Here is a 24,295-nt window from a genome sequence, read left to right on the forward strand (position 1 = left end):
AAATCCTTTGATTGACAAGAGTTCAACCAATCAGCGGCTTCCGAGTTGTTCAGCATCACTTATTAATTTTTTTAATCGATTATGGGCTGGTGGAAATTTGGAGACATCTACATCCTAATGACAGAGATTATTCTTTTTTTTCCGCAAGTTCACAAAAAATATTCAAGAATCGATTATTTTATAGCTGATTTCTGATTTTTGTCCAAAGTCCAGAAATGTGAATATGATGCTATTGTTGTTTTGGATCATGCACTTTTAAGCTTAGCTTTTGAATTGAATGATGTCGGTATTGCAAATTTGCCTTGGTGTTTTCCAGAAAATTTATTACAAAGTTCGAACTTTGTCAAATTTTTTCTTTTTAACAATACGGGAGATGTGTCAAAATTGATTATATGGGATAAATAAAGCATATTTGCGTGGTCAGATAATCTCCTATCTGGCTAAGCTTAGGCACCAGACAAAAATAAAGTTAGATAAGATTTCAAAACAAATTAAGGACTTGGATAATATTTATGCAATCTCTCCTAACATTGATTTATTTAGACAAAGGGTTGAACTCCAATCACAATATAATTTACTATTAACTTATCCTATTGAAAGAAATTTGCTTAAATTGAGAAGTCAATTTTATGTGTTTGGAGATAAAAATAATAAGCTATTAGCATCTCAATTAAAAGCAGCTAGAGCCAAAAGACAAATTTAAAAATTTCGTAAGGGAAACGGTAGTCTAGCTTGTAATTATGAAGACATTAATAAAATTTTTCAAGACTTTTACATTGAACTTCATAGATCTGTTTCCAGCTGATCCTTCTAAAATGAATGCCTTCTTACAAAAGATTGATTTTCTGTTGAAGATCAACAAACTCTTGATACTCCTATTACTGAAAACGAAATTCAGAAAGCTATTCTTTCAATGCAATCTGGTAAAGCTCCTGGATTGGATGGTTATTCTGTAGGATTTTATTAAAAATTTGAAAAATTGCTTTCTCCATATATGTTGGAAAGGCTTAAAGATTCTTTTTTGAGAGTTACATCCCACATTTTATGAAGCTTCTATTTCTTTAATTCCTAAGAAGGATAAAGACCCTACTGACTGCGCTTCATACAGACCTATTTCATTATTAAATGTGGATGCTAAAATTCTTTCAAAAATAATGGCTAATCGACTGGAGAATATTCTAGCTAAAATTATCTCTCAGGACCAAACAGGTTTTGCAAAGGGCCGTTATTCCTCCTCTAATACTTGGAGACTGTTAAATGTTATATACTCATCCTTTTCTAAGGTTCCCCAATGTGTTGTTTCTCTTGAAGCTGAAAAGGCATTTGACAGAGTTGAATGGCAATATATACTTAACATTTTAGAGAAATTCAACTTTGGTATTAATTTTAATAAGTGGATTAGAATGATATATAAAAGCCCTATTGCTACTGTTATTAATAATAATTGCAGATATCCTTTTTCTCCCCCCCGACTCTCACTGGGTACAAGACAAAGATGTCCGTTAATTCCCTTGTTATTTAACTTGATGTTGGAACCCTTGGCCATTGCACTTCGTGAAGCTAAAGACATCCATGGAATTTCCATAAATGGGACTATTCATAAGACCTCCCTTTATGCTGATGATCTCTTAGTTTATGCTTCAAATCCTGAAGAATTCATTCCTAGTTTATTGAAATTATTAAATGAATTTGGAAAGTTTTCAGGATATAAACTAAACCTTCATAAAAGTGAATTATTTCCTCTAAATGATTCTGCTTCTATATACGATGACATTCCTTTTAAAGTTACCTAAATATTTAGGTATTATTATCACTAAAAATCACAGAGACCTTTATAGAGCTAATTTGGTTCCTTTAGTGAATTTTATGAAGCAATTATTTTGTAGATGGAATCCACTTACATTTTTGTTAGCTGGCCAAATTCATGCAGTTAAAATGATGATTTTACCAAAATTTTTATATGTATTTCAAAACATTCCTTTTTTTTAAACTAAGAAGGTTTTTGATCGGGTTGATTCTATTATTTCATCATTTCATCTTTGGTTTGGAATAATAAAAGACCAAGAATTGGAAAATATCATTTACAAAAATTAAAAAAGGATGGAGATCTTGCCCTACCTAATTTAATGTACTATTGGGCTGTTTATATACTCTATATGTGTTCTTGGTTATATTGGGCTGATAAAAATGAACGACCACCTTGGGCTGATTTGGAATTGAAAGCTGTGAAACAATTTTACCTAACCTCATTATTAGGAACTTTTTTACCTGTACAACTAGCCAAAATTGCTAATTTAAATTTATATCCTATGATTAAGCAGTCATTACAAATTTGGTACCAGTTTCATAATTTTTTTAATCTCAGAAAATTTAACCTTCTTAGTTTAATTTATCGAAATTATTTATTTAAACCTTCATTAAGTGATCCCATCTTTCTTCTTTGGAGGAATAAAGGAGAATATTCCTTCATGGATCTGTTCCAAGAAGGTTGATTGATGTCTTTTGATAAATTAGTAACTAAATACTCTCTCTTGTACTCACATTTCTTGCAATATTTTCAGGTCAGACATTTCTTACAAGAATATTTAAGTAATTTTCCATATATACAGGATTCTGACCTGTTACATATTATTTTTAAAATGACCCTTAGTGAATGGTTTTATTGGGAAAATTTATAATTTACTGTTACAACAGTACAATTACCCTTCACTTAAGATTAAGCAAGATTGGGAAAGAGTGTTTAACTTGACCTAGATAACAGAGGATTGGTTGCGAATTTTGAAGTTGGTTAACTCTTCTTCGATCTGTGCCAGTCACTCTTTAATTCAATTTAAAATTGTACATCGTTACTATTTGACAAAGGAGACTGTCTAAAATGTTTCCTAATGTTGATAGTCAGTGTGATAGATGTAAAACCGAGACAGCTACATTGACACATATGTTTTGGTCGTGTTCTGTATTGAAACTTTTTTGGAAATCTATTTTCTCTACAATTTCTAAAGATTTAAAAATTAATTTACAACCTAATAAATTGACAGTTTTGTTCAGTATAAATAAAGGCATCCATTAGTCTTGCGAGACCATGGAACTGCGCCTGGAAAGGCTTCACTCTCCAGGGCGCAGGCCTGGGCAAGGTTGTATGGAAGACCAGCAGCTGCCCAAGCTACAAGTTTCCCCTCTCCGTGACACCAATGTTGTCCAAGGGAAGAGCATTAGGACCCATACAGCTTGGCATGGTATAATCTCTCAATATATTCATGGTATTTCTATATCAGACAACATGTAATTGCATTTGTTACATTATTGGCCAGAAGGGCTGTTTTACTGAAATGAAAAGATGCCTCGGCTCGCACTTTGATACAATGGTTCTCTCAGGTGATGTTATGTCTCAGTTTGGAGAAAATCAGAAGTCGAACTTTTGATCCTCGATTTGACTTTGAGAAAAGGTGGGGTTCATTTGCCCGCTATTATCATCTGATTTGAGTTAATTAAGATGATTTCCTTCTGATTCTTGTTTAAATGGATCCGAGTTGGCAGATTGATGCTTTTCTTTTATGAAAGCTTGTATGGCGTATAGCTCCGGGGTTGTGCTCCCAACGGGTTTTTTGTGTTTTGTTTTTGTTAGCAGGGGGTTTTTTTGTTTTAGTTAGTAGGGGTTCTTTTTTTTTCTCTAAAAACATATTCTTAACACTTTATTTTGTCTTATTATTGATATATTGTTTAGCTTTGTTAATCAGTTATTTGGTAATTTAATTCTTCATTGTACATATTGACATGTTGACTTGATTACCCTAATGTATTTTTTTGTTGATCGTTAATAATAATTAATAAAAAAAGATTTTAGAATGAAAATGAAGGGTGAGGAGAGCTTGCTGCCCATTCTCAAGTTGGAGAATCTCATAATAAGAAGTGACAGGGCAAACTGTAATATTATAACAATGACTGTTTGTTAGTCTCCCCCTTCACTGGGAAATGAGTGACATCTCGCCGTCCCTAGCTAGTGAGAGAGAGAGCCTGTGGTATGCCGTACTGTCGAGTAAACAATAGTCTTTGTTGACTGCAGATCATGGTCTTTCTTTGGGTGCTTGGTGGGTAGTGGGCCCTGACATTTTTTTGCTGTAACAGTGGGGTGGGGGAGGGAAGTTGATGCGTTGATGTTTGTGCAGAGGAGGGGGAGAGGGGCTTTGAGCTTCTAACGTTTTTCTGCTATTCATTCTTTTGGGGTTCTTCTGTTTATCGTAGACAAGTATTTCAGGTTGTATACTGTACACATTCTCTGATAATAAATGGAACCATTTGAATGATCGCTACACTTCACTTGAAAAAAATCAATTCCATAATAGAAACATAGAAAACCTACAGCACAATACAGGCCCTGCGGCCCACAAAGCTGTGCCGAACATGTCCTCACCTTTGAACTACCTAGGCTTACCCATAGCCCTCTATTTATCTAAGCTCCATGTATCCATCCTGGAGTCTCTTAAAAGACCCTATCGTTTCTGCCTCCAACACCACCACCAACCCATTCCACACACTCACTACTCTCTGTGTAAAAAAACGTACCCCTGACATCTCCTTTGTACCTACTTCCAAGCACCTTAAAACTATGCCCCTTTGTGCTAGCCATTTCAGCCCTGGGAAAAAGCCTCTGACTGTCCACACGATCAATGCCTCTCATTATCTTGTACACCTCTATCAGGTTACCTCCCATCCTCCATTGCTCCAAGAAGAAAAAGCCAAGTTCACTCAACCTATTCTCATTAGGCATGCTCCCCAATCCAGGCAATATCCTTGTAAATCTCTTCTGCACCCTTTCTATGGTTTCCACGTCCTTCCTGTAGTGAGGCGACCAGAATTGAGCACAGTACTCCAAGTGGGGTCTGACTAGGATCCTATATAGCTGCAACATTACCTCTTGGCTCTTAAACTCAATCCCACAGTTGATGATGGCCAATGCACCTTATATAGACACATCTCAAATCATTGGTCCGAGCACTTCCCTTCTCTATCACCTGCCTATCCTCCCTCTCGCACTGTCTCCAAGCTTTCTCTATTTGTGAGCCAACCTCCCTTTCCTCCGTCATTTCAGTTCATTCTCACCCCCCAGCAATCCTAGTTTAAACTCTCCCCAACAGCCTTAGCAAACCTCCCTGCCAGGATATTGCTCCCCCTGGGATTCAAGTGCAACTCGTCCTTTTTGTACAGATTCCACCTACCCCGAAAGAGGTCCCAATGATCCAGAAATCTGAATCTCTGACCCCGCTCCAATCCCTCAGCCACGCATATATCCTCCACCTCATTCTATTCCTATACTCACTGTCATGTGGTATAGGCAGTAATCTCGAGACTACTACCTTTGAGGTCCTGCTTCTCAACTTCCTTCCTAACTCTTTGTAATCTGTTTTCAGGACCTCCTCCCTTTTCCTACCTATGTCGTTGGTACCAATATGTACCACGACCTCTGGCTGTTCTCCTTCCCACCTCAAGATATCGTGGACACGATCAGAAACATCCCAGACCCTGGCACCTGGGAGGCAAACTACCATTCGCATTTCTTTCCTGATTCCACAGAGTCGCCTATCTGACCCCCTAACTACAGAGTCCCCTATCACTGCTGCCATCCTCTTCCTTTCCTTACCCTTCTGAGCTACAGGGTCAGACTCTGTGCTGGAGGCGCGACCACTGTTGCTTCCCCCAGGTAGGTCATCTCCCCCAACAGTACTCAAACAGGAATACTTATTGTTAAGGGGGACAGCCACTGAGGTACTCTCTAGCATCTACTTCTTGCCCTTCCCTCTCCTGTCTGTTACCCACTTATCTGTCTCCCCAGGGCCCGGAGTGACTACCTGCCTATAGCTCCTCCCTATCACCTCCTCACTCTCCCTGACCAGATGAAGGTCATCAAGCTGCATCTCCAGTTCCCCAACGCAGTTCCTAAGGAGTTGCAGCTTGACGCATCTAGTGCAGATGTGGCTGTCCAGGAGGCTGGGAGTCTCCAGGACCTCCCACATCTGATACCGAGCACAGAAAACTAGCCTCACACACATACTCCCTGTCTGTATTCTACAAAGATAAACTACCTTGCCTCGACCCGTTATCGCCAAAGCCCCATTGAGCCAAAGCCTTCCTTCTCTGTCTCCCTCTACTCTGATGCCTGCTACTCCAACGCCCGCCGTATAAATTTTTTGTCTTCTTTTTAAATTCTTCTCGCTGTTCTCACTGGCTGACATCCACACACTTGCGCAGTCATGCCCCATTCAAACTACTAAAGAAATAACCGTCACCTTTTGAACTCTTCTCGCTCTTCTCACTGGCTGACCTCCACGCGATTGCGCAGTCGTGGCCTGTTCAAACTGCTGAAGAAATAACCGTCAACTTTCAAACTCTTCAATAATGTAACAATATGCAGAAAGTCTAATGAATTGAATTTTGAGGCACTGTAAAAGTGTAACTGTTCCTGATGAGAGATGTCTGAAGCAGACAGCAGGCATCCAACCTATCAGAGCCTCACACTATAATTGACATTCCTTTTCTCAGATGAACCATCATTCTCATCAATTAACATTCAATTTCTTCCGATGGGTTTACTGATCCAAGTGCTTTTACCAGATGAGCAAATCTGGTTGTAAGAGATTGATAAGTAAGACTGTAAGACATAGGAGCAGAATTAGGCCATTCAGCCTATCAAGTTTGCTCCACCAGTCCATCACAGCTGATCCCGGATCCAACTCAAAGGTTACGGCCTCCTCGCCATAATCTTTGATGGCCTGACCAAACAGGAAAATAACAATTTTCGCTTTAAATATATCGACGGTCTTAGCCTCTACAGCTGTGTGTGGCAGAGCAATCCACAAATTCACTACTCTCTGGCTAAATAATTTCCCCCTTACCCCTGTTCTGGATCGGTTGCCCCTCAGTTTTGATGCTGTGCCCTCTAGCTCTGGATACCCCCACCACAGGCAACATCCTCTTTCCATTCACCTTATCTAGTCCTTTCAACGTTCAGTAGTTTTCTGTAAGATCCCCACTCCCCCCCGCATTCTTCTAAATTGCAGTGAGTACAGGCCCAAAGCTGCCAAATGCTCCTGTTAACCCCTTCATTCCCCAAGTACCTTTTGATGTGACATTGTAAGGGAGATATCATTTATGCAAGGATGTGGTGGTAATGTACAAGATCAGCCAAGTTTTTATTAAACTGTAGAGGGGATTTAAAACTGCTTTTAATTTCAAGGCATAACCACACCATAAACCTTAAAAACAGCTTCTACCCCACTGTTATCAGACTCTTGAAAAGACCCCTAAGCAATAAAATGGACTTTTGTCCAGGCCCCACGGTGTATCGAAGTGACTGAACCCAATGTTTGGACGATTTGGATACTGGGCCAGACTGGCGAAAGATGGGCCGGTTCAGCTCACTGCTCCGCTCTGCACTGAGGCTCTATGGACAGACTCCCTTTATGGACTCCAGTTCAGAACACTATTTGCTTGCGTTTATTGTTTGCATGGTTTGTTTGTTTTCTCTGCACATTGGGTTTTTGACAGTCTTTTTTTTAAGGGGTTCTTTTGGGTTTCTTTGTTTTGTGGCTGCCTATTAGGAGACAAATCTCAAGGTTGTATAATGTATATATACTTTGATAATAAATGCATTTTGAACTTTAGACAATCTACCACATTATAATCTTGCACTTTATTGGTTACCTTCGCTGCACTTCACTCTATAACCTGTCATTGTTTAACCTTGTTCTACACTGTGCAATGATTTAATTTAGATGAAAGGAATGCAAGTTAAGTTTTTCACAGTATCTTGGCACGTGACAATAATAAACCAATACAAAAATCCCTGTAAGTTCTTTGAACAGTTTGCATTCTTAATTATTTACCGATCTTGTGACAACAAGCAACTCTCAAAGGTAACCTGCTGCACAAGAATTATGCTTACAGTGAAATTTTAACTGTACATCATTCTTATAACTATCAAAACTCATAAAACAAATATAGTCAGCAAAACCACCTACATCAACTAGCATTTGAAGATCATGGCATACTAACGGGAAGCTTTCAGTTAAAGGAAAAATGCATTGGATATAGCAGCACATAAAAAGCATTCACCCCCCTTTGGAAGTTTTCATGTTTTATTGTCTTACAACATTGATTCACAGTAGGTTTAATTTGGCTTTTTTTGACACTGATCAAAGACTCTTTCATGTCAAAGTGAAAACAGATCTCTACAAAGTGAACAAATTAACTACAAATATAAAACACAAAATAATTGATTGCATTAAGTATTCACACCCTTTAATATGACACACCAAATCATCACTGGTGCAGCCATTCCGTTTTAGAAGACATAGAATTAGTTAAATGAGGATCACCTGTGTACAGTCAAGGTGTTTCAATTGATTGTAGTAAAAATACACCTGAATCTGGAAGGTCCAACTGCTGGTGAGTCAGTATCCTAGCAAAAACTACACCATGAAGACAAAAGAACACTCCAAGCAACTCTGCCAAAAGGTTATTGAAAAGCACAAATCAGGAGATGGGTACAAAAAGACTTCCAAGTCACTGAATATCCCTTAGAGTACAGTTAAGTCAATCATAAGAAAATGGAAAGAATACGGCACAGCTGTAAATCTGCCCTGAGCAAGCCATCCTCAAAAACTGAGCGACCATGCAAGAAAGGGACTAATGAGGGAGGCCACCAAGAGACCTGTGACACTCTGAAGGAGTCAAGAGACTTCAAGGGCTGAGATGGGAGAGGCTGCGCATACAACTGTTGCCCAGGTGCTTCACCAGTCACAGCTTTATAGGAGAGTGACAAAGAGAAAGCCAGTGTTGGGAAAAAAAAATCACATGAAATCTTGGCTACAGTTTGCCAGAAGGCATGTGGGAGACTCTGAAGTCAGCCGGAAGAAGGTTCTATGGTCTGATGAAACCAAAATTGAGTGTTTTGAACATCAAGACTAAACGCTATGTTTGGCAGAAGCCAAACACTGCACATTATCAAAAACACACCATCCCTCCTGTGAAGCATGGTGGTGGCTGCATCATGCTGTGGGGATGCTTCACTGCAGCAGACCCTGGAAGGTGTGTGGAGGTAGAGGGTAAAATTAATGCAGCAAATTACAGGGAAATCCTGGAGGAAAATCTGCTGCAGTCAGCAAGAGAACTGTGACTTGGGAGATCTGCTTTCCAGCATGACAGTGACCTCAAGCATAAAGCCAAAGCTATAAAGGAATGGTTTAAAAACAATAAAGTTCATGTCAGAGTCCAGACCTCAATCTAATTGAAAATTTGTGGCTGAACTTGAAACGGGCTCTTCACTCACAATCCCCATGGAATCTGACAGAGTTTGAGCAGATTTGTAAAGAAGAATGGGGGAAAATTGCTGTGTCCAGATATGCAAAGCTGATAGAGACCTATCCACACAGTCTCAAGCTGTAATTGCTGCCAAAGGTACATCTATAAATACTGACTTGAAGGGGATGAATACTTATGTAATCAATTTTGTTTTACATTTGTAATTAATTTTGATCACTTTGTAGAAATCTGTTTTCACTTTTACATAAGAAAGTCTTTTTCTGTTAATCAGTGCCAAAAAAGCCAAATTAAATCCACTGTGATTCAATGTTGTAAAACAACAAAACATGAAAACTTAAGGGGGGGGGGGTGAGTACTTTTTATAGGCCCTGTATGCCGGTTTTATTTCATCATTACAGTCTTCAGTATTAACCTTCCCCTCCATTATGCTAAGATCAATGGACTGAAAGAATGGCAAAGTGAGATCCAGTTACCATGCCAACTCCCACAACTGAATTAGTTAAATAAACATGAAAATGTTGGAAACACTCAGTACATCAGGCAAAATCTGTGAAAGGTGAAACATCCACATCTACGGTGATGAAATACTTTGAGGGGTTGGTCATGACTAGAATGAACTTCTGCCTCAGCAAGGACCTCGACCCACTACAATTTGCCAATCACTGCAATAAGTCTATGGCAGATACAATCTCAATGGATCTTCACATGGCCTTAGATCACCTGGACAATACAAACACAAGGAAATCTGCAGATGCTGGAATTTCAAGCAACACACATAAAAGTTGCTGGTGAACGCAGCGGGCCAGGCAGCATCTCTAGCAAGAGGTACAGTCGACGTTTCGGGCCGAGACCCTTCGTCAGGACTAACTGAAAGAAGAGCTAGTAAGAGATTTGAAAGTGGGAGGGGTAAGGGGAGATGCACCGTAGAAAGCATTCTTCTAGGGTGCATCACAACCTGGTATGGAAGTTGTCCTGTCCAAGACCGAAAGAAGCTGCAGAAGATCGTGAACACAGCCCAGCACATCACACAAACCAATCTTCCATCCTTGGACTCACTTTATGCACACTGTCGGAGCAGTGCCAGGATAATCAAGGACACGACTCACCCAGCCAACACACTTTTCGTCCCTCTTCCCTCCGGGAGAAGGCTCAGGAGCTTGAAGACTCGTACGGCCAGATTTGGGAACAGCTTCTTTCCAACTGTGATAAGACTGCTGAACAGATCCTGACCCGGATCTGGGCCATGTCCTCCAAATATCCGGACCTGCCTCTCAGTTTTTTCGCACTACCTTACTTTCCCTTTTCTATTTTCTATTTATGATTTATAATTTAAATTTTAGTATTTACTATCGATTTGTACTCCAGGGAGCACGAAGAGCAGAATCAAATATCGCTGTGATGATTGTACGCTCCAGTATCAATTGTTTGGTGACAATAAAGTATAAAATGATAGGAGAAGACAGGAAGGGGAGGGATGGAGCCAAAAGCTGGACAGTTGATTGGCAAAAGAGATATGAGAGGATCATGGGATGGGAGGCCTAGGTAGAAAAAAAGAAATATATGTAAATTATTTATTATTATTATATATGTATATTCTTTTTCTCTCTCTCTCTCTAGAGATGCTGCCTGGCCTGCTGTGTTCACCAGCAACTTTTATGTGTGTTACCTATTTCACAATGCTGTTCGTTGACTATAGCTCAGTGCTTAATACCACCATTCCACAGTCCTGATCGATAAGCTACAGAACCTGGCCCTCTATACCTCCCTCTGCAACTGGATCGAGTTCCTAACCGGAAGACCACAATCTGTGCGGATTAGTGATAATATCTCCTCCTCGACGACTATTAACCACAGGAATGTGTGCTTCGTCCACTGCTCTACTCCCTCTATACCCATGACTGTGTGGTTAGGTATCGCTCAAATACCATCTATAAATTTACTGATAATACAATCACTGTTGATAGAATCTCAAATGGAGACGAGATACACCAGCTAGTTGAGTGAAGTTGCAGGAAAAACCTTGCACTCAACGTAAGACGAAAGAGCTGATTGTGGACTTGAGGAAGGGCAAGGCAAGGGAACACAACCAATCCCCATAGAGGGATCAGAAGCAGAAAGAGTGAGCAATTTCAAGTTCCTGGGTGTCAAGATCTCTGAGGATCTAACCTGATCCAAACATATCGATGCAACTACAAAGGTGGCAAGACAGTGGCTTTATTTCATTAGGAGTTTGAAGAGATTTGGTTTTTCAACTAAAACACTCAAAAATGTCTATAAATGTATCGTGGAGCGCATTCTGTATCAGTCTGATATGGCGGGGTGCAGGCTACTGCACAAGACTGAAAGGCTACAGAAAGTTGTAAAATTAGTCTGTTCCATATTGAGTACTAGACTCCACAGTATCCATGACATCTTCAAGGAGCGATGCCTCAGAAAGGCAACATCCATTATTAAGGACCCCCTTCAGCCAGGACATGCCCTCTTCTCATTGTTGCCATCAGGAAGGAGGCACAGAAGCCCGAAGGCACACACTCAGTGATTCAGCCTTGTTCCCCTCTGCCATACGATTCCTAAATGGATATTCAACCCATGAACACTGTCACTTTTTTTTTTATTATTTCTGTTGTTGCTCTATTTTTAATCCATGTAATATACATATATATTTACTGTAACTGATTTACTTACGTTTTTTTTTCTTTCTATATTATCATGTATTGCATTGTACTGCTGCTGCTAAGTTCACAAATTTCACGACACATCATAAAACCGATTCTGATTGATGTTCAGGTTTGGGATCCTTCATCAGCCTAACCTGCTTAGTGTTTCCAGCAATTTCTCTTTTCATTTCAGGTGGTATTTAATGCAGAGAAGTATGAGAAAGTTGCACATCAGTGGGCAACCCAGACTGGGACACCGAGGAGTGCGGCAGATCAAAGGGATCTAGAAATATAAAATTCCTTGAAACTAGCGTCATGAGTAGATAGGGCCACAAAAAGAGATTTTGGCACAATGGCCTTCAAAGATCAGAGTACTGAGAATAGGAATTGGGATTTGTTGATGAGGCTTAATTTGCAGTATCGTGTGCAGTTCTGGTCACCTACCTATAGGAAAAATATCAATAAAGTTGAAAGAATACAGAGAAAATTTACAAGGATGTTTATTATTGGGATTTGAGGGCCTGAATTATATGGAAAGGTTGAACAGATTAGGACTTCTTTTCCTTGGAGTGTAGGAGAATACTTGGGATTTGATAAAGGCACAGAAATTTATGAGGAGTATAGATAGGGTAAATGCAAGCATGCTTTTGCCACTGAGGTTGGGTGAGACTAGAACTAAATTCTAGGTGAGAGGTTTTTGATCCATTTTGATAGTGCAGAGTATAAAGACAATTGCATTTCTATGCTATGTAATTTTTAAATCAATGAATCAAGTACCCACCAATTCCTACTCTTCAGTAATAAAACATCAACAACTTGGATTTTTAGAGAGCTAAGAAACTGGAGATGCTGAAATCTGCAGTAACACACAAAACACTGGAGAAACTGTGGGTCAGACAATAACTATAGATGGCAATGGACAGTCATTGTATAGAGTCAAGACCCTTCATCTGGACTGGTCACATCTTCATCCATCTCTTCCCCTCGTTTCTTTATACTACCTATCTCCCCTCTTTTAGTCCAGATGGCCATGATCTGAAATGTCAACTGGCCATTCCCCCTACATGTTGTCTGACTTGTTAGTTTCCTTCAATTTGTTTTTGCTCTAGATTCCAGTATCTGCAGTCTCTTGTGTCTCCATGATGATATTAAATGGGTGACTAAAAGGAGGGAGGAGAAGATGGCAGCGCGACGCAGCTCGCAGCGGCCACTCCGGTGGTGATGTCTGTTATTCGTCAAGTAGGGTGCCGTGCACAATCCTGATTTGATGGAGACGGATGTGAGAGCACGGAGGAACATCTGGTGAAACTTCTGAAATGCCTGCTTCACTGCTGCTGCTACTGTGTGGTCCAGAATCTCCGGAGGGGAAGGCCCCGAGTCCTCGGCTTTGCTTTTTGCTCGGTGGTCGGGGCGGGGTCGAAGCGCTCGGCAGAGGATGGTGCTCGGAGGGGCTGGTAGGAGGCTCGAAGTTTTCGGACTGACTCAGAGTCTGCTGTGGTCGGGTGCTTCCAATGGTGCTGCATCGGCAAGTTTACGGCGCTAAAGCCTGCGTGAGATGATGAGGCTATCGGGACTTTGTGACCTTTTTTAACCACGTCCATGGTCTGCTCTTTATTAAGTTATGGTATTGCTTTGCACTGTTGTAACTATATGTTATAATTATGTGGTTTTGTAAGTTTTAGTCTTGGTTTGTCCTGCGTTTTCTTGTGATATCATTCTGGAGAAACGTTGTATCATTTTTTAATGCATGCATTTCTAAATGACAATAAATGAGGACTGAGTGTCCTCATAATCTAATCTAAAAAAAAATCTCGATTAAACAGTCAATTTAATATGAATTTTAAAGGAGAGGTAGAGTGCTGTAGGGAAATTTGCGTAGGCAATTCCAGGTTTTGGAGCCCATGAAGCTGCAGGCACTGTCATTGTTGAAGTGAAGGAAATTGGGGAGGCACTTGAGGTCACAACTCAAGGACCAGAGAGATCTAAGAAGCCAAGAGAGGTCAGAGACAGACAGGATAATAGAAGCATAAAAAGTTATGAAAACAAAGGTATGAATTTTAAATTGAAGATTTTTGAAACCAAGGAATCAGTGTAAATCAACAGCGTAGAGATGAGAGGTTAAGTGATATGTGGTGCACTTTAGGTCAAGAATAATAGATTTTGGTGACATCAGGTTTTTGCATAGTATGATGCTATAGTAGAAGAGGTAATAGTTCAGGAGGTAAAAAGATGAGGATTTTAGAAGTAAATGAATTCAGAGTGCACAAACAGCAATGAACAGACAGAATCTGAAGTAACTATTGACTGATGGAAAAGACACTTGGCTACATCTGGACTTGTGTGTTGAAGTCAAACCCAGGTTGAGAAGCAATCTGTTTATGGCTTCCCATCCAAAGTGCTGTTTCTTGGGTAATGATGTTCAATGATAAAACAGGGTTGGTGCAAGCAAGATTTCTCTGTTTGATGCCCTTCAATTGTTATTAAGTGTACAGACCTAAAAGGGTAACAACGTAAGTGACGACAAGATAGATGGATTTCCGGAATTCCCGTGAAAAATGAATTGTTTCTAACAGCCAATGGATGTTGACCATAAACTATCATTGAGGAGATGGATGGGAAATCTGCTGACTGCTTGCAAATCTCTTTTAGGGTCTATGTTTTTGAGTGAATTCCACCCCAAATATACCGCACAAGGTGATGATAACACCCTACTTGCAACTGGCCTTTGGGAGGACAAGAAATAACTATCAAAATTCTACTTAATATAAAATAACAGGAGGACAATCTTTATTTACCTTGTGATTGACTGGCTGGCATTGATCATGGCTGAAGTCATTATCTCTGCAGCAAGACTTTCAGTGAAACTTGCACCATCCTGTCCAATACCACTGTCTGCTGCCAGGCTTGTATTGCTCTTGGCTTTCTCAATGGCTACGGACATCAAATCCTCTGGAAAAATTCCCCTTTGATCCACGTCAATATGGATTCTCGGTACACCGAGTTGACAGGCTCCATTGACATAGTACTCTGGCCTTGTAAGTGGTTTACTGGCATGCCCCGTGGCATTTTTGGGGCAGAACCCAGCAGTCTGTGAATTTAACCTGTTAGTGTAATTTCTTGATTCCTTTTCTGCAGAGGAGCACTGTAAAACAACCCCTCTCAACTTTTCAGCATACATTAAACATTCTTTTTGTTTGCTGACATCCAAAACATCCCCATCATCCCCGGCGGCTTTGAGATGGAGAGTTTCACCAGCATTTTTTCCAACATAATGTTCAAAGGTTCGATTGGTGCTGGCAATGCAGTATCCATAATCACTTAAACTTCCCATGCTGTGATAGTGTTTATTCCTCTGGATAATGGGTTGTATCGAGCAGGTCCAGGTCTTCTTAATAAGGTCTTCAGCCATCTGTTCCAGCTGTGACCTTTCATAGAGGCAAGAGTCTGTCAGAGACTTGGATAGGCCTTGCATACCAGAGGCTGTGTTCATTTTCTGTGTGACTTCATATGTGATATTTTGGGCAACTGATTCTGCAAACCTTTCCAGATCCCTGGAATCTCTTCTGCTCATTCTTTGATCATGGCCTCTCCTGTAGGGACCGGTGTCTTGTGTCTCCTCCCTTGCCAGAAACTTGAAAAGTTCTCTGCACCCACTGTCGCTCCTTAATTGTTGTGAGGACAGAAGTCTTCTCTTATACTTCTGCTTTATTCTCCTGGCTGCTTGTTCCAGGCCTACTTTCACAGTCCTAAAGGCGAGCTTACTGGCATAATGATCCACTATTACTTCACCACTTCCTGCTTCTCTACTGATCATTCTCATGATGTATTCTGCATACTCATCAGTCACACTCTCAAAGCTCGAATGTTTGGACACGAGCCCACCTTGGGGAGAATGAAGCACAGAATCCACAAGCTCTCGGGACCACTGATCTGCCATGGTGTTTAGCCCTTCAATCCCTACACTATCCTGCTCTCCACAGCTGGATTCATTGCTTTCTGCCAGGAAGTCGTCCCTCTTCAATTTTCTAACTCTATGTTTCTTGGAACTCAGGACTTTCTTGGCGTCCCGAATAACCTCTCCCGCCACCCTCCCTGCATAGCTCAACAAAGAACCTGCAGTCTCTTCTGGTGCATTCCTTTCAGCAACTGCACGTCTGTTGTGCAGGTCACTCCGAACAGCTACCTTCCGTAGGTGGCTGGGTGACACCCCAAAGCACACAAGCTCCTTGCCATCGCATTTCCTAGCATCCTCCACACAAATTGCTGCGATTTCAGTTGCCATGGAAACGATACCAGAGGCCAGCTGATTGGAATACTGCAGAGCCTGCCTCTTGATGTCCAACTTCAGCTCTTCCTTTTCCAAAACCTTTGTGCCCTGCCTGGGGCTTGGGCTTGGGCTTGGACTTGGGCTCACCTGCTCCCTCGCCTCTGCATGCCCCCCTATGAAGTCGAAGTTTTCATCCTCCTCATTATCCAGCACCTCTTCAGACAGTGACCTCATGAGCTTCAGCACAAACTCAGCCTTTTCCTCAGTGTCTTGACTCAGCCCTGCCATGTTTGGAATGGAATGGTTATGCGGGGTGGATGGAGGGGTTACTGGCATGAATTCTTTAGCCAGCTCCCCCTTAAGCTTCCGAGTGAAACTCTTCAGACCTTTTTCACGGGTCGACTGCTGTGGGGTTGGTGGTGGTGTTCCAGGAGGCCCACTTGAGCTGCCTTCTATACTGGCAAGACCTTCCTCTGGAAACAGTCCATCCTTATTAAGCCCAATCTGCTGCTTTCCCAGCATACCTGTGCTCATCTCTTTGCTTGGTTCACTGATCTCAGCCAAAGAAGTCTGGAAAGTTGGTGCTGAGATGTGACCTTGAAGCTGTGCAGTCAATGACTTTAGAGTAAGAGCAAGTTCTGGGCCACCCACACCATCTACACTTTCTACCTCTAAGTCCTTGAATACCACAGTGGGACTAGGTGGTGGAGTGCATGGAGGAAACTCTTCTGCTAAGTGACCCTTAAGCTCCTGTGCAAAATGCTGTGGGATGGTCAAGCCTTTACTGGGAATAAATTCAGTGGGCGACACAGGAGGTGTTCGCAACATGTCGGGAGACTGAGAATATGCATACTGAGTTGGACCACATAAAACTATTTTCTCAACCGATAGCTGATCGTGTAGCTGGCCCTCTGGTATCTCTCCAAGTCTCATAAATGCTTCCTTACTGCCAGTTGCAAACAGACCTGAACAAAGTACCCCTTGAGAGCTTGAGACTTTCGTTTTTACTTCATCTACTAAATTCATTACATTCCCTTCGGTCAACTCTGTTGTAAATTGCAAATCAGTAATATGCTCAACTAGTGTTTTTTCACCCAAATTAGAAGTAACATCCTTTGCCACACATTCAACTTCAGGTGGGGTCACCAAGTCAAAAGGATTATTTACCACTATATCAATCATTGCTCCTGTTTGCCAATTTTTCTGCAAAGCATCAGTAGTGACCAAGCCGCCATTGTGCTGCACTGTTCCTTGGCCAGTGTTAGCTGCCTCAGAGCACTGAAAGGCGTTGTCACCAGAAGCATGCTCACTACAAGTAACATGGCTTGTAGAATCCTTTTGCTGAGCAACGTAGTGCACAGATTGCACCTCATCTATTTTACTGTTCCCTGAACAGGATCTCTCAGGAGCTGCGTTTGTAGTTTGTGCTGAACTCAGCTTCGATGACACAAGATGAATGCATGACGTCAGAGGGGAGTCCAAAGAATTGCAAGAAAATGCCTTGGCAGCACGAGGAACAGATACACCACCCGCAATGCCGGAAACACAAAGCAAAGCTTTCTGTATGGTATACTCTTTCCCAGTCAAATTCGAATCATCAACAGAATTGCTTGCCATAGCATTAGAATAACACCCTGCAAGATCTCTGAGTAACATTCTCTCTTGGATATCACTTGGGCCATAAGCAGTCTTCATTGCCTGGGCAACGTCTTTTCCAACATTTTTAATATTGTCCACAGAAATGCTAATTGCAGCTTGTGCTGTGAAGCTCACATCCACTTGAGACAATTCAATAAAGGCCTCTTGTAGGACTGACTCCGACAAATCTCTGGCATAGGAGCTCACAATCTTTTCCTCGTCATCGAGTGACCAGCTTGTTATTGATGTAGGCGTTGTTGGGTGGGAGAACTGACAAACCTCCATGATTCCCTCAAAAATAAGTTCCTCGGCAAGATCAGTTGCAAATCGGGCAACAGCATTGTTAAAGATTTGTTTCTTGACGAACTCCAGTTCCCGCAGTGCTCCAGCTATTGCATTGCCCACCAAATAATCTGCTAACTCATTAATAGCACTCTTCTTCTGTAAGAATGCTCGCCTTGCACTAATCTCTTGCAAGGCCTTATGAATGACAGAGGACGTCAACCTTGCTGCCAGGTGGCACAGGGCACTAGTGCAAGAAGAAACACCATTCTGCAGGTCCTTAAAGGCACTGCTAAAACTTTTCTCCACTAGTTCTGTAGCAATTAGCTGGATGCCATCCTTGAATTTGTTTGAATAAGTCTGCTGGGCAGGAGAATGAGCTGTGGGTAGCTTCATGTCAGAATTTTCATTGGAAACTGTTATGTTTTGTTCTTCAACTCTGTGTGACCAACATCTATCCTGAGGGCAAGCTGCCATCCTCTTATGCTCAAAGCCAACAGCGTGAGGATACCTGAAAACAGAGTTGATGATGTTGTGCGAAATATCACCTGCATATTGAGAGTAACTGTCAGAAAGTGCTCCATTGTTTTGTGCTTTAACAATTTCAGTACCAATGGCCTGCATCTTCCCTGAACACTCAGACCCACTCAGAGCTGCAAGGGGACTGAATGCTGATGAATGGATGGGGCTGAAGAGGGGGCTATTCTCTTCTCCTGAACTATGTTGTGGGCGAGGTGAATCTGGAACATCAGACAGGTTATTGTAGGGAGACTCTGCCTTTCGAGCAGTGGGTTTTTTCACATCAGCAGGAAGGACTGGGTGGTCAAACTTCTGCGGGTTCATAGCAGCAACTGCATTAGTGCATTGTTTCAGTAAGGAGTCAGAACACAGCTTTACAGCAGGCTTGTTTTTCTGAGATGGATTTTGAGGGCTAGACCCTACCTTCAGGGTGGTATATGTACTGACCACTTGGTCTAGTTCATCAAACTGATCAAAGCTGTCGAAAAATTCACTTACTTCGGAGTCGGAATCCTCAATGTCATCCTTGAGTATTGGGATCTGGGGCAATTTTAGTTTAGCCTTCAGACTCCTCTGGTAGCCTTCTTCATCCAGAAAGATGACTGGACTTGGACTTGAGCCTTCAGAATCTTCAGACTCTGATAGGGATACAGAGGACCCAGACTTAAGTCCATTGTTAGATCTTGTTTCAGGAGCATTACATGATTTGTAAAAACTCCTTTGCCTCCCAGGACCCGAGCTTAATGTTACGACAGAACTTTTAGCAGATGGTGGTGGTCCCAAAAATGCTGAATTATCAAGCAATGGAGGAAAGATGGGGCTTGGGGAAGAGCCGGCATGAACTGGCAACTCTGCAAAATCCGGTGCAAAGGTCTGAAGACCAACTTCTCGCTGGAGTTTTGGTGTACTTGGATCAAAGCCTACAGTTCACAAATAAAAAAAATACATTTTATATCATTACCAAAATTATCCTTTTAAAATTAACTGGAGCTACTAATATCACCTTAGTGTATTTTCTATCAAAAGATGTGTGTGTGTTATGTGAGAATAGTTTGTCCATCAAGGAATCAACAATGCATATTGTATTGGAACGAAATTTACTTGTGCTCCTCAGCTGATATAACATAAGGACCTTGATAGGGCAGAAACGTTCCCATGAAAGACAGCTGTTGGAACAGCAGAACATGGCAAAGAGAGAGCTTTCATGCCACTCTCTGTTATCAATGTTAATATAAAATTTAAGAATATCCCATACAGGACTGGTTAAACCTAGTCCACTTTGATGATCTAAACTGGGAAATTCATCTGCTTCTGCTTTGTGACCTTGCATCAGATAGCACCAAGCTCATTTACCAGAGAGGAAGAAAGCTGATTGAATTATAATTTAAACACTTAATGTGTTGGTTTTAGTACAGTCCTTGCAACTTGACATGTTTGAAAAAGGCAAAGGCAAAATGGCCCCAGATGTTGGAAAATGAAAAGAAAAAAATTGCTCCAGCAATTTCAGCAAATAGGTGCTGCTGCATCTGTGGAAAAAGACAGAGTGAACATTTCAGGTCAAGATCTTTCATCAAATGTAGTGGCCAAAATTTAATCATGCCCTTTTCAAATTGCAGTTATTTCATTTTTAGTTTGTTTAAGTCAGAAACAGCTCTGTCTTGTTAGTTCCCACTCTGGTACAATGCACTGAAAATACTTAAGGCCCTTTTGATTGCTATGGGCTACAATGTATAAATTGATTGTGATTTAAATAAACCTGCTGGTCAGAGTGGAACATGTCTGCAATTTAACTGAAAAGGACAATATTTGACAAGTAATAAAATAGCACAACCCATTATACCAACCATCTTATACAGCAGGCATATTACATTCCCAGAAGCAACACCACAACATACAATGGAGTCTGTAGTATTATTGGACCAGTTCGATCTGGTCTGCTACAGAAATATGCAAGCTTTAGACATAACTCCCACTTGAAAGATTATAACTGTAGTTCTAAAATTTAATACATCCTTTATCAAAATTAGTCAATATTAATTAGTATTTATAAAACACAGCATCTCTAAACCAAAAAGGAAATTTCCAATAACCTTCATAGAAAGCATTGCTCATAAGAAAAACTGATATTGATAGGAAAACTGGTATGGAAAACTATCCTTATCACAAATTATCTTCAGCTGAATACTAAACTGAAGTTGAATTATTGAAGTAATTGTAAGCCTGCACTGAATTGGCATAACACACCCCCAACCTCCCAAAATAGCTTGGAACAAATTACAGCAATATCTTCATAATGAGGTTACTTTTTGTTCTCAGGATGTGGGGGAGACTGGTACTTCCACTTACCTGCCTGTGCCCTAGTTTCTCTAACTATCTATTTCACTGCTAGACCACTTCAAAGAACATTAAGAGGAAAGCATACAGTTATAGGCAATTCACATACAGACCAGAGCGAGTAAGGGGTGAATTTCCCTTCGTGTGGTCTCAGGGCAACAGGGTATCAAATGGTGTAGAGAGGTGACTCTATCCCAGACATAACCCTGACAGCCTTTACAAATAGCAGAATTGGGATGCGGTTTCACCTGCTGATTTTAATAACATCTAAATACTAAAATTGAAATTAAAAAGAATAAAAATGCACTAAAGCAAATATTAGGAACACTGAAGCAAAGCAAAATAAAGTTTAGAAACTTACTTTCCCCTTGGCTTCCTAAGCCTCATTTAAGTTAGCAGGGTCTTAGAACCTTTCCCAACTCAGGATGCACAGGATCTGACCATGCAATGCTTGGGAATCAGTGCAAGACTGAACTCTGCTGTGGGACTGCTGCCCAAATTACGTACTTAACAATAAAAGTACAATTTCAACAATTTTGGAGGATTAATCTTCGTGACAAAATTGACAGTGGATTACATTTACCTGCTGATCCAAATGCAGTTACTGCTTCTTCATCCAAGTGTTCAAAAGCAGTCACAAAGTCATCCTCAATGGATGATACTGACTGATTGGTGTCATCCTCCTCCACAAGGTATGCATCAGTTTGACGTTTTGATGTTGACTGGGACTCCAAAGAAAACTGAATTCCTGTTGTATATTTGCTAAGCAGGGAGAATACAGAATCATTGCAGTACAGGGATGGAGGATGATTCATTACGCAAACCACCTAGCAAACAAAAAAAATTCAAACAGCATTTCTTCATGATGTAAAAAGCCAAGTATCAATAGGGAGATTATAAATACAACTTATTTTTCACTGTTACATTTTCAAATGGTGATTTTAAATAAGAATATATCATTCAGTGCATGGCATCACAGTTAATGTGACCCAGACTCAATCCTGAATTTGGGTGCGGTCTATGTGGAGTTTTTACATTCTCTCTGTAACCATGTTTCTCCGGGTGCTCCAGCTTCTTCCCGCATCCAAAAGAGGTGTGGGTTAGTAGGTCAATTGGCTGCTGTAAATTGTCCCTAGTGTGCAGGTGAGTAGTAGAATTTGGATGAGTTGCTGGAATAAGAGGCAAGAATAAAAGTAGAATTATTGTACAATGAGTGTAAATGGGTGGTCGATGTTGGTACAGGTTTGCCTGGCTAGGAGACATACTTCTGTGCTGTATAACTCTATGACTTTAAAGGAGCAAATTTTTCAATTCCAATTATCCTTTACACTTTCTGTCTGCATGAAGAACTACCATAAAGAATCAAAGAAATTTCTGATGCAATCTATGTTTCAACTTCTAGCTTAAGAGGGACAAGAGCTTAGTGGTGGTTTTCAAAGCAGGAAATTCAACTAAACACTCTATTAGTAACGTTTCTGATATGGAAAATTGTGGCAAATGATCACCACAAACAATGAAGGCAAGCGAAGGCAAGGCTGATCTGAGAGTCGAGTTGGATCAAGGTTGAGGCATGTTTCAGGAGAAGCTGGAACTTCGTAGGCAAAGATGGAGCAAGTGAAGTGGAGAAAAGTTGAATCAGAGTTGTTTCAGAGCCTGTCCACCTAAGCCAGAAACGAGGCACGACCCATCGCTAATATGGAGAGATAGACTACGGACCATAAGTGGCCCAATGTGTCACTGTGGTGGGGCCTGGGTCCAAGTATGGGGGAGCCACCCAGTGCTTGGACAATTTAAACATTGGGCCAAATGAACTGAAAAGGCAAAGTGTCAGGAACGTAGGCAGGGGTTGAGCTGGCTCTGCTCCGCTCTCTTCGGTGCTAAGGCTGAGATGGTGAGACTGCTCTGGTTGCTACCTGCTTTGTGTCTAAAAGCTTCATGGTAATTTTCCCTGCTATATGATGAACTGAGGCTAAGGCCTGCTCCAGCTGCACCGGGGCTCGGGTCTACTGACACAATTTGGTTCAGAATGCTGTTTTTCCTTTTATTGTTTACGTGATCTGTTTTTCTTCTTTCTCTGCGCATTTGGTGTTGGTCATTTTTTTTAAATTGGGTTCTTGCTTTCTGGTTGCCTGCAAGCAGACAAATCTTTGAACTTTGACCTTTGAAAACATTAAAACAGCAGCATTCACAAGACTGTAAATGACTCACCAAAATGTCCTGGGTCAAGAAAAAAACCCGGGTAATCATATAAACAAGTACTAGGTCTGACCAAACAAGGCCTCTTCTAGTGAATGTATCACTGAATAAAACTGAAGACCATGTTCTATACTTCTTACAATAGATGAAGAACTGTCCTGAGAATATGAGCAACTATGGCTAGGCTGCTCGGAAAGGTGATCAAGGATCATCTTTTCAAGCCAGGGTAGTGCTTGTGGTGATAATTAAACAATTACTGTTCAAGTCACTAATTCACAAAGTTCCTGGAAAGTTCCAGGAAGATAGCCCTTTCTGACACTAGTGATAAGATGGCATAGAACTAGTCCTCAAATAATAACAAAATCTAGCTTCCCTTTTCTTGACTTATTCCTGTGTTTTCAACAGTTTCATAGCAAGCTGCGGAGGGCAACCTGGGGTAAACATGCAATTTCCAGATATTTAGATTGTTCCTGCAGCACAATTCAATCTCACACAACAAACAATCTGCTGGAGGAACTAAGCAGGTCAAGCAGCACTTGTAGGAGGAAAAGAACTATTCAATGATTTTTCAACCTCTAGCATAAGACCATAAGACCATAATACTCTGCTCCGCCATTTTATCATGAGCTGATCCATTTTATCCTATTTAGTCCCACTGCCCCGCCTTCTCACCATAACCTTTGATGCCCTGGCTACTCAGATACCTATCAATCTCTGCCTTAAATACACCCAATGACTTGGCCTCCACTGCTGCCCGTGGCAACAAGTTCCATAGATTCACCACCCTCTGACTATAAAAACTTTTTCGCATTTCTGTTCTGAAAGGGCGCCCTTCAATCCTAAAGTCATGCCCTCTCGTACTAGACTCCCCCATCATGGGAAACAACTTTGCCACATCCACTCTGTCCATGCCTTTTAACATTCCAAATGTTTCTATGAGGTCTCCCCTCATTCTTCTAAACTCCAAGGAATACAGTCCAAGAGTGGACAAACGTTCCTCATATGTTAACCCTCTCATTCCCGGAATCATTCTAGTGAATCTTCTCTGTACCCTCTCCAACGTCAGTACATCCTTTCTTAAATA

The 24,295-nt window shown here is 41.1% G+C and overlaps 1 protein-coding gene across 7 annotated transcripts in view; it reads right to left on the reverse strand.

The window, feature by feature from the left end:
• The window catches only part of akap11 (A kinase (PRKA) anchor protein 11), a 103,674-nt gene that overhangs the window by 34,822 nt on the left and 44,557 nt on the right, over window positions 1-24,295 (reverse strand). For 5 of the 7 annotated variants that reach the window (XM_072260829.1, XM_072260825.1, XM_072260827.1 and 2 more), the window contains 2 exons: window positions 21,599-21,842; window positions 14,771-19,601 (listed from right to left, as the gene is read on the reverse strand). In XM_072260829.1, the coding sequence (XP_072116930.1) occupies window positions 14,771-19,601; window positions 21,599-21,842 (5,075 nt within the window). Of the gene's footprint in view, window positions 1-6,284; window positions 6,357-11,139; window positions 11,889-14,770; window positions 19,602-21,598; window positions 21,843-24,295 lie in introns of those variants that run through there. The other 2 variants (XM_072260831.1, XM_072260830.1) reach the window with 2 other exon arrangements.

Source organism: Mobula birostris, chromosome 6, assembly GCF_030028105.1.
Source record: "Mobula birostris isolate sMobBir1 chromosome 6, sMobBir1.hap1, whole genome shotgun sequence".
Taxonomy (NCBI): domain Eukaryota; kingdom Metazoa; phylum Chordata; class Chondrichthyes; order Myliobatiformes; family Myliobatidae; genus Mobula; species Mobula birostris.